Source organism: Silene latifolia, chromosome 5 (genome assembly GCF_048544455.1).
Source record: "Silene latifolia isolate original U9 population chromosome 5, ASM4854445v1, whole genome shotgun sequence".
Lineage (NCBI taxonomy): Eukaryota > Viridiplantae > Streptophyta > Magnoliopsida > Caryophyllales > Caryophyllaceae > Silene > Silene latifolia.
Genome location: NC_133530.1, coordinates 19,127,922 through 19,150,893, shown reverse-complemented (window position 1 = coordinate 19,150,893; position 22,972 = coordinate 19,127,922). Strand labels below are relative to the sequence as shown.

The following is a 22,972-nucleotide window of genomic DNA, read 5'->3' as shown; positions in this document are numbered from 1 at the left end:
GTATACCGAGCCATTGGGTAGCCCCTTGTACCAACTCTGGGCCATGCCGTGGAGAGTCGTTGGGAAGACTCGGCACCACACTTCATCGGGTTGCTCCCACACCGACATGTACGACTCGAAAGCCTCGGCATGGTCGGTTGGGTCACTATCTCCTTTGTACGATATGGCCGGCAGCTTCAGCTTAGTTGGCACCGGGACTTCTAGGACAAAGGCGTTGAGGGGCTGTCTGACCACGTGCCGAATGACACGCGGCGATCGGCTCCTCGTAATTCTAGTCCGGCTTCTCTCCCCGTGACGGGAAGGGCTTCTTGTTGTCTGACTTTGGAAAGTCGGACTTCTTTCTTCACTTCTTCGGGGGTGGCCTCGTTGGTGCCGCGGCGACGCTATCCTCCCACGTGGTGGGGAAAGACTTTGGTCTGCCACTGACATCACGGGCACCGCCGGCGTCCTAGTATGCATGGCTCCTTGTATTGCCCCGGTCAAGTTGTTCGGGGTCACTTTATGGGCCCTGTTCACCTGTGGGTGTGCTGCCGTCACCGTCGTTGCGGCGAGGGTGATCGGCGTATTACCCATCAGGTCTAGGAATAGCTTCAGTTTGGCTGCATCGACCACATGTCCCATGACGGTGATTTGGCCGTGACGCGGTGTTCACTGTAGTATCGGCATCCCGTACGCCGGTTGAATTACTCGGCCGGTAGGGGACTGCCCAATCTCAGAATTAGGGACTGTGTCATCCTGGTAGAATGCAGTCTCGTCGCTCACAATTACTTCTGGCTGCTTTGACATCTTCTTAGCTTGTTGGGTGGGTTTTGTTTTGTGTTTTTTTTTAATAAGGGATTTAACTAGCTTTTAGTATCTAGTCCCCACAGACGGCGCCAATTGTTCCGGGTGTGATTACGGAGCAGATTTGTTACCACGTAAGCTTTGTTGAATGATGACTTTGCTTGAATTGTTCCTTTCGGCCTCTCCTGAAACAATGAACAAACTGAGGGCTCGGCTTGGTACCGAGCGTACTCACTCCGACGCTCAAGTCAGTAAACTTAAAGGGATTAAGTTGTGTGTAACTTGGCAAAGTATATTGTAGAGAGATAAGGGAGTTTATACCATATTAATAGTGAGTTTAGGTTATATTTTTGGATCCTTTTCTCGTTGAGAGAAGTGGAGTATTTATAGACTTTCACCTTTTGTCACGTAGTGGCCAAGTGGCAGTGCAGGTGGAAAGACCGTTGTACCCTCGGCCGGGTGACCCATGGCAGGCCGGCTGGCCGGGTCGACTCCATGCCGATGGGTCTTGGATATGAGTACGCGGATATGTCTCCCGGCTGGCTGATTGACCAGCCGAGACCCAAGTGACAGGCCGACAGGCTGCATCGGTTAGGCTGTCTAATACGTTGACTTGCTGTCTTTTGGCTTTGACCTTGCTCAATATGTTGACTCGGTCAGCGGTGCAGAATATGCCCCATCAGTTGAAACCTATTCTGTTGGAATCAGTACATCAGATACCTCAGTACAACATTTCCTCTTCCTCGCCCTTATAATATCATCCTTGTTCTGCTTACCAAACTCATTCTTATTGTACAAATCCATAAGCCCCATACAGCCATCTGAATTACTTTGAACTTCAATCTGAGAAAACATACGAGCCATATTGCCCACTTCTTGAATGTCAAACAATCTCACCAGTGATTTACCTTTCCCATAGCCCTTACCCTTATTCTGAGCAGCAGCAGAAGAGCACAAATCCTTATTCATCAAAGTTTCAGAGATTTTAAAAACCTCTGGCAGTGGCATCACATAGTCAGATCCCTCCTGCAACTCTTTCCCTTTGGACTCAATTGCCACTGACCTGAGATCCATAGGGACTGCAGCCTCTTCCTGTCCAACCATACATATATCCTGGTCTTGTTCTGCAGGAACAGTCAGTGGAGGCGCCATTGTCTCCCTCTGTGCACCACCAGAAGCATGACTATCACGAGCAAAAGGATTCACTTCCTCTGAAATCTCAGGAGTGATGAGATTAATAGCCTGACTAAACTCAGAGGAGTTATCATCAGTGTCCCAATTTATAGGGCTCAGAGTTGAGGAATGCTCAGGCATATCATGCTCAGATTCAGAATCACTACTTATATAGATTACCTCATTAAAATACTGGTCTATCTGACCCAAGACAGCAGTGCCATTATCAGGCACACTAGCATCACTTCCTTGAACAGCAGTTGCTTCCTGGGCTTGTACCCCAACTCCCACTTGAACAACAGTCCCATCAGGATAGTGGTGGATTACAGGCATCCCCTCAGGTGGCAAATCAAAGGTTTCATTAAAGCCCCTATTATCATCATCCAACCTAATCCATTCTATGTCCCCCTGAAGTCTTCCTAAAATTTCCTCCTGAATACGCTGGTTATGATCCAGGACCCCAACAATGCTACCATGACCAGCATATGCCAGATATGGGTCATTTTGTTGCAGATGAGCCAAATCCCCCAACTGAACTCCTCCCCTATCTCCTGCAGCACCATTTTCTTCAAAATTCTCCTTAACACTATGAAACTTTTCAGCCAGAGCATCACTCTCATCAATCCACCCTTCTGCACCCCTGACAGCATTGCTACCCCCAGGCAGATTAGCTTCCTGTACAGGATGACTCTGGTTTGGAGCATTCCCAGTCCTATGCAAGAGGTCCCCTTCCCCAACAGCTGCATTAGCATTACTGGTCCAAGCAACATCCTCCATAACCACATCCCCAGTTACAGATGGTCCTACTCCTTGGTTTTGATGTCCCTTCCCCCCCCCCCGGACTCACATGGCCTAAATGAAACAGCACAGGTCCTGCAAAAGGCTGTGCTATCACAACAAATTTCATCCCTGGCAAAACCCTTCCCCATGTGGTTAGACCCAAATCAAAATCAACAACACGCTCAGGGGACTCCCTTATTCTCCTATCATGTAGATTCCTCCCATTTCTCAGTCTCACTCTAGAATCCACATACCTAGTAGTTGGTGGAGTTGCCCTCAAGTCCAAATTAAACATTGTATGTGTACTTTGGGTTTGAAAAACCACAAAACCCCTTTCCTGGATACGGTCAAGCATTCCATTAACACTAGAGACAACAGTATTAAGGCTTTCCGATCCCGACACTGTGCACACTTGTGACCCACCTTACCACACCGAATATAGTATTTGAACACCTCCTCATACCTAAATTGGACCCACAATAAATACCCCCCTTCCATAGCCAGAAAGAACCCAGGCATCAGTGGTTCATTTAGTTTAATACAAACCCTAATCCTCAGAAAGTCATTATCAGGTACTTGGTCAAAAGGTTCAACAAAGAAGTTCTGGCTAAGAAGCTTACCAGCTACCATTGAAACGTCCATAGTGAGGTATTCAAAAGGGAGGCGGCACACTCTGACCCACACCTCCGCAAAAGGAAACCTTACTGTCCGAGGGACAATGTCCTGATACCACTTAGCAAAAACCATAACTACTCCATCTAGAGTAGCCGTACTCCTTTCCAATAACCCCTGTAAGTCCTCCATATCAGAGCAGTGCAGTACGTAGATATCCCCCATTTTAAAAGCCTTAACCTTATCTTTCGTACTCCATCTCTTCTCAATAATGTCATTAACTTTTCCGCTTCAAATAAGCGATAATCCACTAAGAACCCAAGGATACACTTACCCCAGAAATCCTGAGATTGACCAAGCTGGGCAGGGTCAATGTTGATCACCCCACCAGACCTTGGGAATCTCCATAAATTCACATGTAGAGGATTCATAGGTTGGAAAGCAGCATTTTGATGAGTTTGGTGAACATTTTGGTGATTGTGATTGACATTGTTACTGTGATGTTGCAGACTCTCCCCTTGTCCCTCAACACCATTTGCAAAACGCCCAAATTGATACTCAAAATCCATTTTTCTGGCTTTATCTTTTAGAATTTGTGAATAAATGAGAGATTTATGAGTAGATGATGAAGAGGTAACCGAAGATGATTGAGAGGAAGATGGAGTGGACTGTTCCATTTCCTCCATTTAAATAGGGAGATCACAAAGTCACAAGATTATGCAGGATGAGGCCAAACTGATGGAACTGTTGACATATGAGGCAGTTGAAAATGCTGTAAAGAGAAGAGTTGAAACGAATGCAAAAACATTTGGATTGCAGGGGCCCGTCAACCCAGATGCAATTGCCGAGTCTGAACCGGTTTACAAAATAACACCAAGCTTAGTTGCTGATCTCTATGGCGACTGGGCATCCAAGAAGGTCAAAGTCGCGTACTTGCTGAGAAGGTTGGATTGAAGTTGGTGCTACTATGTTAGTGCTTACTTGTATTGAATTCTCAATTTGTGCTTGTTTTATTTGTTTATGACTTTGAACATCATCCTTGGTTTGATTTCAAGAAATGAAGTTGTTTAGCTTCTCTATTTGGCTTAAATACTTTTTTTCTCATGTTTTCTGGACAAACTAGCATATTTATGCGACTAATCACTTTCGAAGGCCAAAGCTTTTTGATTGACCAAATGCAAGTATGCAACTCAAGTACTCAAGTTCAGTTAGAGTCGACACCAACCTACCAAAATTGATACTCATAGGCTCATAGCCCTCATAGGTATCAGTGATGGGGCTCTCATCTCTTAAGCAAAAGAGAGACTCGAATCACGATTCTTATGAATAAAAATACCAAACCTATGAGCGTCTATCCATTAAAGAATTTAAAGTGTCTTCAGTAACTTGTAGGAGATTGCTTATATGTTGGCATGGCGCACTCGAGTCTTGATCAACCAAAAAAAATGAAAAAATGAAAAAAATAAATAAATAAATAAATTGGCGATCATCTAAACCCAATTAAGATTCTCTCCATTTCCTAAAAGAAATGGAGAGGCCATTTCCTATAAATGGTCTAGATTTCATTTTGTAACGATCTAACGGACCCGATTTTAGTATGAAAAATAAAGGTAAAAGCAAGTGGAATCAAAACAACAATATTAAATTGTTTTGTGAGAGGGAAATGGACTCTCCATTTCTTTTAGGAAATGGAGAGGATCCTTGCTCATCTAAAACCTCACCTAGTTAACATGAGAATTGTGCAACACCTGAAAAAATTCCGAATGCCTTCTTGTTTTCAATCAATGCTTTGGCGATTGAAGAGATTAAGGATAGAGTCCGGAACTACACCATATAATTTCAAAAAACCCTAGGGTATCACGTAGAAATCCGAAGAACTTCCAAGATATAGACTCCCTATTGTTCTGTATCTGATAATACGAGGTAGCACCCTGAACACATATTCTTGCATACACAAATTCTCAATTGTGACGGACGATATCCGTTACAAACTTGTGACGGGTCAAATAAAATGTAACACCCCCATACTCCAAGTGCCTTACCAGGACCACTCAGGTATGAAGACATTACCATCTCGGTTACCCGAGGCAATGATAATCAAACAACAATGAAGAAACAACATTTATTATAAATAATTAGCGAATATATACAATCCTCAAAACCAAACCAAAAGTACGTTACATGTTCTCAACTGACTGTCTAACTGAAATATAAATAAACTAAAAGCTACAGCGGAAGACTCATATCATCATGTCGTGGCATCCCAGCTATCCCAGTAATCATCTCAATACCTGCTCAATATCTGCTCACCATCCCCGAATGGATCACCGCAGGTTTACAAAACAACACCGGGGTCAGTACTAATCACACAATTCAATATATATTAACAATAAGACAAACAGACAGCTTGACTATCACACACACACAATCACGCCAAATCCAACCATCTCAATCACTGACTGTCCACTGGACCAGCCCTGCCAGTGGGGGACCGCAGCCGTACCCACCAAATCCCCGCTCCACATAGTGAGCGATAACCCTGTCCATTAATGTGCACATCCCTTCTGTGGCGGGTTCCACAGAAGGCGAAACTAGGGCGTGAAGCCACTCCCGCAAGTGACCCCACTCAGCCGAGGCCACGCCTCGCGAACCATCAACAACGATCACAACCACAACCACAATACAATTATTATATCAAACAACCAAATACAATACATCAACCAATATCCCATTATGGGACTAATACTGAGTAGGAAATCCTACCTGATATGCACACAATCAGACGGTCTCTACAGCTGAATCAAAAAGCCTCTTCTATGAACCCTCCTCCTATCATACAACACATAGAGGCTACCAAATCACATACTACACATAAAACCCCCAATCTCTAAATTAGGGTTTAACCAAAACAAAGGAAAGACAATAAAAAGGGTACATAGATCTTACCCTCGACGCAAGGAACTCAACGGTATAAACAACGACAAGAACTGACCGCCTGAACTCCGGGAATTGCTAAGAATGCGATTAAGAAAATGAACTTGTTTGCTTTCTCTCTTAAACAGAAATTTAGGTTTTGCAAAAGTGTTTTAGAATAATGACGACGATGCTTAAATACCTTAATCGCATAATTAACAAAACCCGAGAAAACTTCCCGTAAAACCGGCTACTCGATCGAGTACCCAAGGATACTCGATCGAGTACCCCCTACTCGATCGAGCACCCCAGCTACTCGATCGAGTACCCAACAGGTCAGAAACTATTTTATTTCGCAACTTACCCTTACTCGACAGAGTAAGGCCTACTCGATAGAGTACCCCAAGACTTATAAATACGGAGTATTACAGTCTTCCCTCCTTAAAAGGAACTTCGTCCCCGAAGTTCAAACCACTACTAAACAAAGGTACTCCCATAACATTCCCGACTCACAACCAAAACAAAATTCAACCTAAAACATGTTACTAACCCACTCATCCCGACAACCATACTGACACAACATACAAAGAAAGGTATAAAAACTCTTAAAAACCTTAAAAACTGCTCGTGATCATCTCCTACCCCCCTAAAAGAAACAAGGTTACGTCCCCGTAACCATACATACCTGATCAAAAAGGAAAGGGTAACGCTCTTTCATGATATCCTCTGCCTCCCATGTGGCTTCCTCAGTCTCGTGGTTAGACCAAAGGATCTTGAGCAGAACTGTCTCACCACTCCTAGTCTTTCTAACCTTTCGGTCTAGGATCTGCTTAGGCACCTCAAGATATGATAAGGACTCATCTAGCTCTAAGCTCTCTGCCTCTAACACATGTGACGGGTCACTCACATACTTCCGCAGCTGCGATACATGAAACACATTATGCACTCTCTCTAAAGCAGCAGGTAAAGCCAGACGATAAGCAACCTCTCCAACTCGCTCTAAGATCTCATAAGGCCCTATAAACTTCTGACTCAGCTTGCCCTTTTTCCCAAATCTCATAACCCCACACATAGGAGACACTTTCAAAAGAACCTTGTCCCCAACTTGAAACTCTATGTCTCGGCGATGTAGATCTGCATAACTCTTTTGTCTATCCTGAGCTGCTCTCATTCGTTCCCTGATCATCTTAATCTGTTCTACCATCTCATGCACCATCTCTGGTCCTAAAACCACTGCCTCAGCACTATCGTCCCAACAGATTGGACTCCTACATATCCTCCCATACAAAGCCTCAAACGGTGCCATACCAATACTGGTGTGATAGCTGTTGTTGTAAGAAAACTCTATCAAGTCCAACCTCTGTTCCCAGCTACCACCAAAATCCATGACACAAGCTCGCAACATATCCTCAAGAGTTTTGATTGTTCTCTCGATGCCTGCCGTCGTCGTCGGGATGAAATGTTTGTACTCATCTTCAAAGTTGTTCCCAACGATTCCTGCAACTCCTTCCAAAACCTCGATATAAACCTCGCATCTCTGTCAGACACTATGTCCTTAGGGACTCCATGTAACTTAAGCACGTTCTTTCGATAGGCCATAGCCAATTGTGCCTTAGTCCATGTATCTTTCATTGGAACAAAGTGAGCTGACTTGGTTAGTCGATCCACTATTACCCAAATCATGTTGTTACCTTGTTGACTCTTTGGCAAACCCACAATGAAATCCATGGAAATGGATTCCCACTTCCACTCAGGTACCTCTAAAGACTGAATCTTACCTTGTGGTCGTCGCTGTTCCCCTTTAACTCTCTGGCATGTCAAACAACGGGACACAAACTCAGCTGTCTTTTTCTTCATCCCAGGCCACCAAAACGTTTTCTTCAAATCCTTGTATAGCTTGTCTCCACCTGGATGAACTGAATATGGTGTACAATGTGCCTCTGTCATGATAGTCTTTTTCAACACCTCGTCATTAGGGACACACCACCTACCATCAAACCTCAAACTACCATCTGTATGAATGAAAAAGCGGGACACTGTCCCTTTCTCTACTCCAGCTCTCCACTCCACTAACTTAGGGTCCAACGCCTGCTTACCTCGAATATCATCATAAAACTCAAGCTGTACTGTCGTATCACCCATGGCATCTCCTTTCTGCATCATATGTATCCCAAAACTCGCTACCTCATCTCTCAGCCTCATCAAAGATAGAGCTGTACACAGAGAATGTACACTCTTCCTACTCAAAGCATCAGCTACAACATTGGCCTTCCCTTCATGGTAGATGATTTCCATGTCATAATCGCCAATCAGCTCCATCCACCTCCTCTGTCTCATGTTCAACTCCTTCTGCGTGAAGATGTACTTGAGACTCTTGTGATCAGAAAATACCTTAAAGATTGCTCCATAAAGGTAATGTCTCCAAATCTTGAGAGCAAACACCACTGCACCCAACTCCAGATCATGAGTAGGGTAATTCTCCTCATAAGGCTTCAATTGCCTACAAGCATAGGCAATCACTTTACCATTCTGCATCAACACACATCCCAACCCATTCTTCGAGGCATCTGTATAAACCTCAAAGTTCTCGCTCCCTTCAGTAATGCTAAGACTAGAGCCGTGGTCAAACGCTCCTTTAATGTTTGGAACGCCGTCTCACAACTCTCATCCCAACGAAACCTGTTCTCTTTCCTCATCAACGCTGTCATAGGTCTAGCTATCTTGGAGAAATCTTTCACGAACCGTCTGTAGTATCCAGCTAAACCCAAGAAACTCCTAACCTCAGCAACATTCTTTGGTGCTTCCCACTTTGTCACTGCCTCTATCTTCGTCGGATCCACAGCTACCCCATCTTTAGAGATTACATGTCCCAGAAAAGCAACTTTCTCTAACCAGAACTCACACTTGGACAGCTTAGCATACAACTCATGCTCCCTCAACGTTTGCAACACGATCCTCAGATGCTCCTCTTTAGTCTTAGAGTAGACTAAGATGTCATCGATAAACACCACCACAAACTGGTCCAAGAACTGTCTAAAGATTATATTCATCAAATCCATAAACACTGTCGGTGCATTAGATAACCCAAACGGCATCACCACATACTCATAATGGCCATACCTCGACGCGAAAGCTGTCTTTGGTATGTCCACCTCTCTAATCTTCACCTGGTGGTACCCCGACCTCAAATCAATCTTAGAAAAGACTGTTGCACCACTTAACTGATCAAACAGGTCATCTATCCTTGGCAAAGGATACTTGTTCTTTATCGTCACTCGGTTCAACTCCCTGTAATCTATGCACAACCTCAAACTCCCATCTTTCTTCTTCACGATAAGAACTGGTGCTCCCCACGGCGATACACTTGGTCTAATGTATCCCTTCTCTATCAAATCATCCAACTGTTTCCTAAGCTCCTCCATCTCCTTAGGACCCATACGATACGGTGCCTTAGAGATTGGCCCCGTCCCTGGTTTCAACTCCACGGTGAAATCTATCTCCCTCCTCGGTAGTAACCCCTAATCTCATCGAAAAAACGTCAAGAAAACTCTCCCACCACTGGTATCTCATCAACTGTCGGACTCTCTATCCGGTCATCTCTCACATGGCACAAGATCAAAGGACACCCCTTCCTCAGATAAGACTTCAAGGTGACAGCTGCAATCAACTTGACTTTGGGTTTGACTAGAAACCCACGGTAAGACACACTAACTCCCTTAGGACCTCTTAAAGACACTTTCTTTTTATGACAGTCTATCTTAGCTTTATACTTTCCTAATCAATCCATCCCGACTATCATCTCAAAACCGTTAAAAGGAAACTCTAGCAAGTCTACAGAGAAATCAACTTGCCCAACTATCAAAGACACATCTCTGAACAATCTCCCACAAGATACAGACTCACCCGAAGGTATGAAAACTTGCTCACTAACAGACTCATATACTCTCAAACCCAACTGTTTAACATGACTCGAAGACACAAACGACTGAGAAGCCCCCGAATCAAACAAAACAAAGGTAGGAATACCATTAACAAGGAATGTACCGGTGATAACGTGCGCATCTTCCTCACCGCTTTCTTCTCCATCATGAATAACTTGCCATCGGTCTTCCGTCCACCTCCCGGACAAAAGATTAGGCGATGTGGTCGGCTTAGCACCCGACCCTTGATTGTTGTTGTTATTCGTTGGTGGTTTCGATAAGAATTACCGCCGTTGCGGTTGCCTCCACTGTAACTCGACCTCCCGGTTTGGCCATGATCCAGCCGGTCTGTTGCTCGAAGCTCGTGCGAGTCTCCGGAAAGATCCCGGTGCACTGGTGCACTCATGTCTCTTGTGGCCTACACCATCACAACCATAGCAGGTCACTCCCCAACTACCACTAACACTTCCCCGGCCGCGCCCAAAGGAAGCCCCCGCCTCAGAACCACGACCCCGGAAGAAAACCCCTTAGACTGATTGTGGTTGCCTTTCTTGTGATTAGATTGGCCACCACCCTCGCTCTCGGACTTCCTCTTCTCACCACCGACCTCTCCCGAGCCATCTCCACCAACCTCTCGGCTCTCCCGGCCCTCTCATAAGCTTCCTTAACATCGCAAGGATCCCCACGGGTAACTTATCCATAATCTTGGTGGTCAACCCCTCTCAAACCTCAATGCCAGATTCTCCTCACTCAAACCCATATCATACCTAGACTTCTCATTGAACTGCCTGTAGTACTCGGCCACGACATCTCGGCGGTCATCTTAAACGCGCAAACTCTTCCCTCAACTTACTCCTCACATGCTCCGTTACGAACTCCTTCCTCACAGCCCTACGAAACTTCTCCCAAGGTATAGCAGGTAGACCTTGGTTTGTATAAATCTCCTTAGCACTCACTTTCACTGTATCCCACCACTTGCCACCGCCTCCCTCGGATAGAACGCCGCTTGTTCCACTCTCATCTCATCGTCGACAAGAACCAAATCCAATATGTTCTCCATCTCTCTCAGCCAACTATCAAGAAGGTTAGGCTCCCCAACCCCCTTGTATTCTTTCGGGTTAAACCTCGCTATGTAGAGGCTGATTTTAGAATGATCAACCTCCTTCTCCTTATCCTTGTCCTTATCCTCATTCACTTTCTTTAGGGTCTCTGTAAGAGCATCTTGGTGCTCCAACATCTTAACAATGTCATCCATGGTCATAAGCTCAGCTCTCGCATACAAAGCAGTCTTCTTGGGCGGCATCTTGAAACTATATGTATATAAGAAAGGGTAGATATAAACACACGTACTAAACCTCAAAACACGAAAACACGCTGCCCAGACCCTACTCGATCGAGTGCCCAAACCTACTCGATCGAGTAACGGGCTACTCGATCGAGTGACCCTCCATACTCGATCGAGTACCCAAACATCAGACCCAAACAGACCTTCTGATCTCTAACATACTCGACCGAGTACCCCAAAACTCGATTCTGAACTCAAAATCGTCATAAACCCACCCGATCAAGTCAGTCCCACTCGATCGAGTCACGCAAATTCAGAAATGCTACCCGCATGCTATGTCATATACTAACATGCTAAACTTATAAACCACATTATATCATAATAAACATACTACGCATCTTTTCTACTATCTACGAGATCATTTCATCATGTGATTAAATGCCACATTGTAAAACATTCAACATGCTATCATTCCATCAACAAGTTTCTATATATCATCACTTTTCTTTCACATTCTCAACTTTCAACTTCGAACATCCAACAATCAACACATTTCATCACATTCTTACACAAGTTAACCAAACACGCATACGACTCGACAAACACTCCCCCATGTGACCGGTTCAAAGTTGTAGGGCGACCCCGCGACTTTAGGACGTCTCCCAAGCCTTTGCATTAGCTCCTACAACTTTTACCCCGGGTTCATTTTAATTGACTCCTTATGTTCATTAGGTTCATTGGTTACAGGTTTCAGGATCGTCACTCTGATACCATTTGTAACACCCCCATACTCCAAGTGCCTTACCAGGACCACTCAGGTATGAAGACATTACCATCTCGGTTACCCGAGGCAATGATAATCAAACAACAATGAAGAAACAACATTTATTATAAATAATTAGCGAATAGATACAATCCTCAAAACCAAACCAAAAGTACGTTACATGTTCTCAACTGACTGTCTAACTGAAATATAAATAAACTAAAAGCTACAGCGGAAGACTCCTATCATCATGTCGTGGCATCCCAGCTATCCCAGTACTCATCTCAATACCTGCTCAATATCTGCTCACCATCCCCGAATGGATCACCGCGGGTTTACAAAACAACACCGGGGTCAGTACTAATCACACAATTCAATATATATTAACAATAAGACAAACAGACGAAACCTTGACACACACACACACAATCACGCCAAATCCAACCATCTCAATCATCGATCGTCCACCACCCGACCATGACTTCCCCGATGGGGGACCGCAGCCGTACCCACCAAATCCCCGCTCCACATAGTGAGCGATAACCCCGTCCATTAATGTGCACATCCCTTCGTGGCGGGTTCCACGTAAGCGAAACTAGGGCGTGAAGCCACTCCCGCAAGTGACCCCACTCAGCCGAGGTCACGCCTCGCGAACCATCAACAACGATCACAACCACAACCACAATACAATTATTATATCAAACAACCAAATACAATACATCAACCAATATCCCATTATGGGACTAATACTGAGTAGGAAATCCTACCTGATATACACACAATCAGACGGTCTCTACAGCTGAATCAAAAAGCCTCTTCTATGAACCCTCCTCCTATCATACAACACATAGAGGCTACCAAATCACATACTACACATAAAACCCCCAATCTCTAAATTAGGGTTTAACCAAAACAAAGGAAAGACAATAAAAAGGGTACATAGATCTTACCCTCGACGCAAGGAACTCAACGGTATAAACAACGACAAGAACTGACCGCCTGAACTCCGAGAATTGCTAAGAATGCGATTAAGAAGATGAACTTGTTTGCTTTCTCTCTTAAACAGAAATTTAGGTTTTGCAAAAGTGTTTTAGAATAATGACGACGATGCTTAAATACCTTAATCGCATAATTAACAAAACCCGGGAAAACTTCCCGTAAAACCGGCTACTCGATCGAGTACCCAAGGTTACTCGATCGAGTACCCCCTACTCGATCGAGCACCCCAGCTACTCGATCGAGTACCCAACAGGTCAGAAACTATTTTATTTCGCAACTTACCCTTACTCGACAGAGTAAGGCCTACTCGATAGAGTACCCCAAGACTTATAAATACGGAGTATTACATAAAACCCACTTGGGAAGATAAGGACAAGCCTTTTGTGATTACCTAGGCACTCTTACTTTTGTTTTATCTACCCATGTGGGTGATACTTGACCCGTCACAAACTTATGACGGATAATCCGTCACAATGGAGACTTATTGGCAAACAAATTACAACTTCATTTCCTCAATATCTCCCATCTAAAAGTTTCACATTCAAATTTTGGCGTCTTTTGATTCTCGCACCCTGGTGCGTGCGCCATTACGTACAACGCATGTTGAGGTAACATGTAAGCAGAATTTCACCACTTCTTCTCTTTCCACCCAAAGTAATCTTAGAGAACAGTGTTACGCTCAGAAACACTTCATCAGAGCAACTACCACTGCAACCGTCTCTCAACCGCATCCTTTTGAAGTGAATAATAATCTAGCAGATTAAAGTTGAAACCAAAACTAGCGCTACAACATCTATTAAACACCCAAGTTTCCTGGCATACTAACTAGTAACTCCCCTGAAAATCGACATAAAAACATAACCATGTCTGATATCCTTCGACACATCTACTATGTACTGAGGAATGAGGATAGTGGTCACGAGCAGGACTAGTTATTGGCAACCAGTGCCTCTTCAACAGCGCTGTTGTCAAGTTTTTTGATGACCAGCTTGTTTTGTGGAGGAAGGTCTTTACCCGAGGGTGCTGTTCCCACATCGACAATTATAGTGTCCTCTTCCACGAAATCTCCCCTCAACACTCCCATAGCAACTTCGTTCTCAACCATCTGTTGTATCACCCGCTTCACTGGCCGGGCCCCATAGTTAGGGTCAAACCCTAATGTTGCAAGGAGTTCAACCGCTTCCCTTGTGTACTGGAGATCAATCTTCTTTTGCTTCAGCCTACCTTTCACTCTCTCCATCTGCAAGTAAGACGTCCACAATATGGATCAAAGTACATCTTCATTGATAACAACTAGGTTTACCCTAATTTAACTATACGTAGACCTTCGGGCCTAGCAAAAGGGTTTTCTGGAATTAGTTTAGATCTGTCATTATGAGTAGGATCATTGCGGATGCACCTCATTGGATCGGACGGGTCACCATCGTCTTCGGGTCAATGGATACGTGTCTGGTCAAAGGGTCACTGACTCATTGTGGTAATTATATTTTTGTTTTGTTTCAGGTTAGTCATTCAGACCCATATCGAGATATTGTTTTGATAGGGTCTATGCACGCCCAAGTCTACTCCTGGTTGTTCTTTTTGGGTTCGGGTAGACTCAGCTAGATCTACTCTCACAAACCTAGCGCAAAGTTTGGAAACTCTTATATCCCAATTCCCGGCCCATATGGATAATTAGATTAGTCTACCAGAAATGGTCCCATAAGGAATGAGCAATGACAAAATAAACAGTTTGATAGATGATAAACACTACTCCATAATGGTAACTGGTTTTGTTTTTTTACCTGTAACTCGACAATTCTGCTGATTTCCCTGGAATCCAGAGGCTGGAAAACTATGTATTCGTCAACACGATTCATGAACTCTGGTCGGAATGTCTGCCTAGCCAACTCTATAACCTGCCTCTTCATCATATCATAAACTGCATCCTTAGAATTCTGTGTATCCCTTAATGTTTCCAAGATATAGTGGGAACCAATATTAGAGGTCATAATCACCACACAATTGGTAAAACTAACGGTTCTTCCCTGAGCATCAGTTATGCGCCCATCATCCAATAGTTGTAACAAGATGTTAAACACATCATGATGAGCTTTCTCAATCTCATCAAATAGGACGACTGAGTAAGGTCTTCGCCTAACCACCTCAGTGAGCTGTCCACCTTCCTCATATCCAACATAGCCAGGTGGCGCACCAACTAGTCTGGAAACTGCATGCTTCTCCATGTACTCGCTCATGTCTATTCGGACAAGAGCATTTTCAGTATTAAACAGGTAACTAGCCAAAGCTTTCCCGAGCTCGGTCTTTCCTACGCCAGTTGGGCCCATAAACATGAAGCTTGCAATGGGCCGATTCGGATCCGACAGTCCGGCTCGTGAACGGCGAATGGCATCAGCCACAGACTTGACAGCCATGTCCTGTCCAATAACCCTTTTGTGAAGCACATCTTCTAAAAAGACCAGTTTCTCTCTCTCTGACTGCTGTAGGTTTGATAAGGGTATTCCAGTCCACTTGCTCACAATTTCGGCAATGTCTACATCAGTTACTTCTTCTCGAAGTAACGATTTACCAGACTCACGATATTCAGAAAGGTTCTTTTCAGCTTCTTCCAACTGGCGTTGAAGGGTCGTCAAGGTTCCATATTTTAGCTCGGCAGCACGACTGAGGTTATACTCACGTTCGGCAGCTTCCATTTCAAGATTGACTCTGTCAATCTGAAAAGTAATAGCACCAATAGTAAAGATACATCACACGATTCTACACCCAACAACAAGAAGTCTCTCTTGTAAGGTAGTTTTGCCTAAAAAATTCTAATACAATACGGAATAATTACTTGCCAACAACTCCCTCCTTTTTTCCGTTTAACCCCATTTGCTATTTTTTGTGAGCGATATAGTATACGGTATACATTATAAACTTAAAAACTAGCATATCCAGAACAAACAATATAAAAATTGAAGGCAAAAGTAGATACCTCTTCTTTGATGGATCGAATCCGATTCATGAGAACCTTCTCACTTTCCCATTGGTCATTCAGCTCTTTCTGTTTCTCCTTGAACGAATTTAGATCACTTTCCAACTTGTGGAGCCGCTCTTTAGATGCTTTGTCAGTGTCGTTTTTCAGAGAGAGTTTCTCCATCTCTAACTTTAACACTGCTCTATCAACCTCATCTAGCTCTGTAGGCTTAGAAGTGATCTCCATCTTCAACTTTGCAGCAGCTTCATCAACAAGATCAATGGCTGCCACGTACCAGAAATAAATTGAGATAAAGCTGAACATAACCTAAAAAGTTTTTTAATAAGACGATTTAAGCAAGTATCTTTTTTTTTTTTTTTTTTTTTCTGAAACCGCTCCTTTAAGCGGGGCTTATTACCCCATTGATTGCACTCTCTTTAAACCTTATATCATATTTCTCACTACTTATATATGCAAAACTCTCTTACATGAGACTAAAAAAGTTATGCGTTAGAACATTGTTGGAGATCAGCATAGGCACAGAATAAAATGAACCTTTATCGGGTAAGAACCTCTCGGTTATGTAACGATCTGAAAGCACAGCAGCAGAGACAAGAGCACCGTCAGATATCTTAACACCATGATGCAGTTCATAGCGCTCACGTAACCCACGGAGAATTGAAACTGTGTCCTCCACAGAAGGCTGGCCACAAAACACTTGCTGAAACCTACGTTCAAGAGCAGGATCCTTTTCTATGTATTTCCTGTACTCATTTAAAGTAGTTGCTCCTATACAACGGAGCTCTCCCCTACCAAGCATTGGCTTCAACAAGTTACCAGCATCCATTGCACCGCCAGTAGCTCCTGCAGATAAGTTCTACATAATAAGGTGTATTTTACATAATAAGATATAGTATTAATTTAGGAACACCAAGGGAGTGATGCCCATGTACAAAAGATATTATAGAGATGGCGCCCATCTACAAAACGACACATTGGGTGAGGGACATAGACAAATAGACACCCTAAATGGGATCAGACTGAGAGATGGATAAATACACGCTCAAACTATCATACAAAATCTTATAAAAAAAAAGGCAAGATATGGCTCCAAATATATAATGTAACAACTACAAAATTGAAACCAGAACGTTTGGGAAGCCCAAGTTTGAAACCATGTCATTCTTAGTCATCAGAAGTTGGAAAAAAACATTGAAACCTGCACACAGCAATTTATTTTCAGCTATCAAGATTCCACATGGAATTTCCCATCTACTGCTAGAAAGAGAAGTATACATTGGCACTCGACCAAAAACACGCAAGAGTATCTTGTGCACAAGGCATTCTAGGCAGGGGATTTGAATCTCCAAAATATATATTATTCTCACAGAAACCATTATAAATCCGATCTTCGTATTGATATGAAGAGGCAATATAATCAAAAATACAGTTTTACTGTTCAATCTATGTAGAGGAACACATTTAACATTAAAACCCTCTACCCGAATACCAAATACCCATCAACCCACTAATTTAGACATGGTGAAATTCAGTGTATTTCGCGGCTCCTCCAAACAGGATCAAAACAGAAATGCAAATCGATAGAGGAAACTTATTAAAAAAATAAATGTGGACACATAACAAATGCAGATTTTATTTGAAAAGTATCAAAATTAAACGCCTTAAACATAATGCTACCAAGCTAGAAACAAACCTGCTCCCACAACAGTATGAATCTCATCTATAAACAGAATGATTTGCCCATTAGAAGCACTGACTTCTTTAAGTACAGCTTTAAGCCTTTCCTCAAAATCACCACGAAATTTAGCCCCAGCCAGTAGCGCGCCCATGTCCAAAGAAATTAACTGAACTCAAATTGACAAAAATAACCATTAACATCCCAAAAAGTATAGAGTAAACGAATTAACAAAACAGTACAATTAAGAACTTCAAGGGCAAGCCTAAGTAAAGCAGACACTAATGTTACTTGTGAAAGTGCAGTAGAAACACACCTTTCGATTCATCAAGGGCTCAGGGACATCCCCACGAATAATACGTTGTGCTAACCTGCAAACCAGAAGTAACATCAAATCACCAGTTGCTAGAAAGGGTACAGACAAATGCATCCATATATATCCAACCATCAACGAAAATAGTGTCACAACGAGAAAATTAATTAACTAGCGTACTCGAAAGTCTAAGAGCAACTAGCTATTAATATCACACAGAGCCTCAGTTACAGACCATTAACTCATCTAACCGTGTCAGATTAGCAGACGTTCATCCTGCTATAGACAAAGATCAGAACAGAAGGATAAATACTCAGATGACATGGTTATCAGGCCATGAAGTGTCAAAAAATGATAATATACTCTCAACACGATCTAAAATTTTTCATTTAATCAATCTGTATAGAAAGTAGCACAAAGGACTGGGAAACAGGTCACTGAAATGGAACTAGAATTAGTCTTCCGAAGAATCTCAGATAATTTACCAAGCAAAAAGACTACATGATGCATAGTAGTCCATATAACCAAGTCTCAGTGACCTTACCCTTCAGCAATAGCTGTTTTGCCAACTCCGGGCTCGCCAATAATAACAGGATTGTTCTTGGTTCTTCTTGACAAAATTTGAATGCAACGTCGTATTTCATCATCTCTCCCAATAACAGGATCAAGTTTACCACGTCTAGCTAACTCAGTTAGGTCACTTCCATACTTCTCCAGAGCTTGATATTTCCCTTCCGGGTCTATTAAGCAAGAAAGAGACAATTAAGACAGCCAGTTACTTCTCTTAACTCATGCAAAAAATGGCCCTATTAGTGCCGACGAAGATCACAGAAACAAGAAATTTAAGCAATAGCCAAGAGTCCAAGACATACCTAAAACATGTCATTCTAAGTCATCGAAAAGTTATGAAAAATTTGAAACCACTGGATCCAACAAATATAAAACATGCATACAGCAATTACATTTCAGCCATCAAGATTCCACAGGGAATCGCCTAGCACTTGAAAGAGGAGTATGACACATAAGCCTGTCCTGTGAACAAGGCGTTGAATAGCCAAAATACACGCAAATTTTGATTTAAAGAATGGGAATACAGTATAATAGAAAAACTTACTCTGATCTGTTACTCTCTGGCTTCCACGAACAGCTTGAATGGCATCCTTGAGATCCTTCTCAGTAAGGTTGAATTTTTGGAACAGCTGTCCGCCAAACCTTGGATCTGAATGCGATGCCAACACCAAGTGCTCCACTGACAAAAAATCATCTCGCATTTCCTTTTTGTGCTTCCGAGCTCTTTCTATTAGAGAGCTGAAGTTTGAGCCAAGGACAGGTCCACTAGTGTCACTTACCTGCAATACCGAAAGTAACCTTGTTCTCTCAATCATGGGAGCAATAATTATAGTGATAGTACATAAAAACAAAGAAGCCAGATAGCATCACTCCTGGACATAAGAGAAAACCGGTGGACCACCATGCTCCTGGGTATAAAATCCTATCCACTGAGTGTAAGCAACATAGCTCATACGTACTGTGCTTCCTTTTCACATGAAATAAGTGTTGTTTGATGCAATTTTCAACATAATTTTAGTTAGGTTCTCAATCAGCCTCTGTGTCAAGGTCAGGCTGCATACTTCTGACTCCTTACATTTCGCCATATACGAGTTGTCCTTCAGGCCAGGGCAACATTGTGTTCTTACTGACCATAAGTCTACAATAATATCATTTTTTCTGGAGCAGTTGTATCATACCTTGGGCTGCTTTGAAATAAAATCATCTACAGCTTGCAAAACTGATGAATTGTCAAGTCCAGCCTGTGTTAAGATTCTTCGAGCTAAACCATCCTTCTGCTCCAAAAGGGCCTTCATCAGGTGTTCAGTTTCTACAATTTGCTGTTTGCTCTCCCGGGCAGCTTCTACAGCCCCGACAATACCCTCAAATGCCATTTCAGTATATTCTGTTTGGTTAATCTGGCAGAAATAAACATTTGAAAGAAATTACAAGAAGCACAAACAAACATTTTCATCAATCTTCAAACTTGGAAATTATTGAACAAAATGATAAGAGTAGTGAAGAATGGCTGAGGGGGTCATGAGGGAAATTATCGATATATTACTCCCAAATGAGGGCAACTGATACGAGTAAGATATTTCCTTCCTCTAGCCACCACCACCGCCACACCTCCCACTTTATTGGTATGTTTCCTCTATTACCTCATAGGTTCGTATAATAGTTACCCACTTACCCCAAATCCAAACAAACCCCTAGCTATTAGGCGTATACCCTACAAAATTGCAAAGTACTGGGGACCTCGTTCAAAATATTTTGTACACACTTACGAAATAATTCACTTTCCGCAAGCACTAGCCCAATTATAAGAACTCTCATGGCAAACAAATATGGACTCACCTGAAAGTATACCATCATTGCTCTCCTGCTTTAAATTAGTTTTAGGAACGCACTCAAGCATCAAAAACATAAAGAATACTAAGATCTATTCAACAAAATGCAACCACCACATAAATACATCTCCCGTATTGTTTGGTCAATTGCTTGACTACACTAGCACAACCCTCAAGAAAACAAGTCTATACACTGAAATCCCACATGGTCGAATATTGCAAGTGTTTAACCACATTAAGCACCCAAAAATCTAGTATAACATACCTCATTTTGTAACACTCAGCCATCATTGACTAAACTTATCTTAAAAGGAAGCTCAACCATTTCACATACAAAAGGTCGATGACTTAACGGAATTGTTTTTCTTTCTAAAACGCTACCAATCTTCTTCATTTGCACCAAGAGCTTCATCATCGAAACAAACATACCAAACAACAGGTTACTACCTTCTCCCTAATAGATTACCACCTAAGTTCAAGTTAAGACGAGCATAAATCCCTTTAAAAAATGCAGTCCTACTAGTACTACATAAGATTGCATATCAGCGTAATGCCGATATAGAGCACTCGAATCCAAACATAATTCAACACAAACTACAAAAACTGTCAACTTTACAGGTTCATACTACAGAATCAGGCTGCTGTATTACTTATTATGCATACTACAGAATCAGGCTGCTGTATTACTTATTATGCGGAAGGTATATGTCAACATAAAAGAATATCATGATCATTTCACAACTAGCTCAATTCAACTTGTAATACTTCAGCCATCGACTATACTTACTTCCCTATGTACTGAGCAAAATACTCCTCCTCCTTGCTCCTTCCGTCCCGCTCAATTGTTGTTCGTTGGTTTTGACACAAAGACCAATAAAAGAGGAGGAAGCCAATTATTAGATGACAAATGGACCAAATTGAGTGAGAATGATCAAATTGCTCATCAAATACATTCCTAAAATAGAAAGGACAATAATTGAATAAGCCCACTAAAATGAAAAAGGACAACAAATGACCGGGACACAAAGAGTATTATTTTCTTCCCAATTCTCCTCCCGGAATTTGAACAGAGGGCAGAAAACAAGTCGGACAGCATACATAGTTAACAACTTCGTCTTCCTTCATTCTAAAAAACCCTCGTTAGCGTACTAGTCCGCCCCTTAGAATTTTCGATCAATTGTTTACATTTGCTTAAAATACCGCTCAAAAATACTCCCTCCGTCTTAATCATTTCTTTACCTTTTATTTTCGGGTCGAGTAACCAAATATAGCAGATAAACAAATAATTGAGACGGAAAAGATAAACAAATAATTGAGACGAAAGAGATATAACGAACCGGGCCGGAACTGGGAGTGGCGGAGTGAGCGGAGAAAAACCGGCGGCTCATCAACGAGGACGCCGGCCATAGGCCCAGCCCAACACCATTGACGGAAGCGGACGCATTGGGCATATATAAAGGCCCATTAGGGGTCCGGCCTACCGCGGGGGAGGAGAAAGAAGGTGCGGTGGTGGAGGAAGAGAAAGATCTGACGGTGGTAGTGAAGGCGGCGTAGGCTGATCGTGTGAGTCGTCTGGTGGTTGCTGTGGCGGCACGTGCGATGGCCATTGGAGTGTGTTAATTAGTTTGTTTTTTATCAAATGAGGCACAATGCCAGTAGGACATATCGGGGAAGAGGATTTAAACCCGAGACGATATCTCCGTCTTAACCACTAGTGAAACGGCTTTTAGGGTGGAGTGTGTGGATTGATGAGAGTGAAGAGATTGTGTGTACCGACTACCGAGTATGTGTGCGTATGTTTGTGTTTGAAGTTGAAGGAAGTAGAAGGAAGCTTGGAGAAGGGGAAATAAAAATGAACCCCTTGTGGTAGCTTTTAGTGCAGTTTATGGACTATACAACTGGATGTATATATTCAAGGTTATTTTAATCTTAGACTACGTAATTCAATTCAACTCCTCTTCTCTCTCTAACTGCTTCTATATTTTGATCTCCATCTTCCTCCATTATGTAGTTAATTAATCTTCTTCTTTTAAATTATTTTAACAACTATTATATCTCTCATTCTTCAATCAGAATCAATATGAATTTAATTGAATTTTACCATCACGGTGAGAGGGCAGATGAAACATCAAAAGGTATCATCATCAATGGAAAAAAAAAACTTTGAAGGAGCATGAAATAATCAATAGAGTTTTTATCGGGATTTAGATTATATAAATAATGGAATCTCATCTTACAAATCTGTTTGAATTAGCTCGTGTTTTTTTTAAACTATATTTCCTATAAATTTAAGCTCGAATTCTTTTCATAATAACTCATATTCTTTTCTTAATAACTCGTATTCTTTTCATACATTACAATTTAGTTCAAACTCGTGTTC

The 22,972-nt window shown here is 42.4% G+C and overlaps 1 protein-coding gene across 2 annotated transcripts; it reads right to left on the bottom strand.

The window, feature by feature from the left end:
- Positions 1 to 5,104: 5,104 nt before the first annotated feature.
- On the bottom strand, positions 5,105 to 22,507 carry LOC141656954 (chaperone protein ClpB4, mitochondrial-like). 2 transcript variants are annotated; one of them, XM_074464049.1, is made up of 11 exons: positions 21,930 to 22,507; positions 19,942 to 20,160; positions 19,308 to 19,542; positions 18,738 to 18,933; positions 18,197 to 18,251; positions 17,899 to 18,049; positions 16,740 to 17,048; positions 16,203 to 16,468; positions 15,013 to 15,942; positions 13,676 to 14,468; positions 5,105 to 5,339 (listed from the first exon to the last, which is right to left on the bottom strand). In XM_074464049.1, exons 1-10 carry the CDS (start codon positions 22,197 to 22,199, stop codon positions 14,157 to 14,159), a joined length of 2,943 nt encoding a protein of 980 aa, XP_074320150.1. In that variant the 5' UTR covers positions 22,200 to 22,507; the 3' UTR covers positions 5,105 to 5,339; positions 13,676 to 14,156. The 2 variants fall into 2 exon arrangements, with proteins under 2 accessions (XP_074320150.1, XP_074320151.1); XM_074464050.1 differs by lacking the exons at positions 5,105 to 5,339; positions 21,930 to 22,507 and adding an exon at positions 21,380 to 21,482 and having other exon boundaries at positions 13,713 to 14,468.
- Between the last annotated feature and the right edge of the window lie 465 nt (positions 22,508 to 22,972).

What these genes read in the sequence shown, in the direction of transcription:
- LOC141656954 (XM_074464049.1), bottom strand. Translation starts at nt 22,199, where the DNA reads ATGGCCATCGCACGTGCCGCCACAGCAACCACCAGACGACTCACACGA. An exon ending in CCACTCCCAGTTCCGGCCCG is followed by an intron (nt 20,161 to 21,929) that starts GTTCGTTATATC and finishes TATTTCTGCCAG; the next exon opens with ATTAACCAAACAGAATATAC. An exon ending in TCATACTGTTGTGGGAGCAG is followed by an intron (nt 17,049 to 17,898) that starts GTTTGTTTCTAG and finishes ACTTATCTGCAG; the next exon opens with GAGCTACTGGCGGTGCAATG.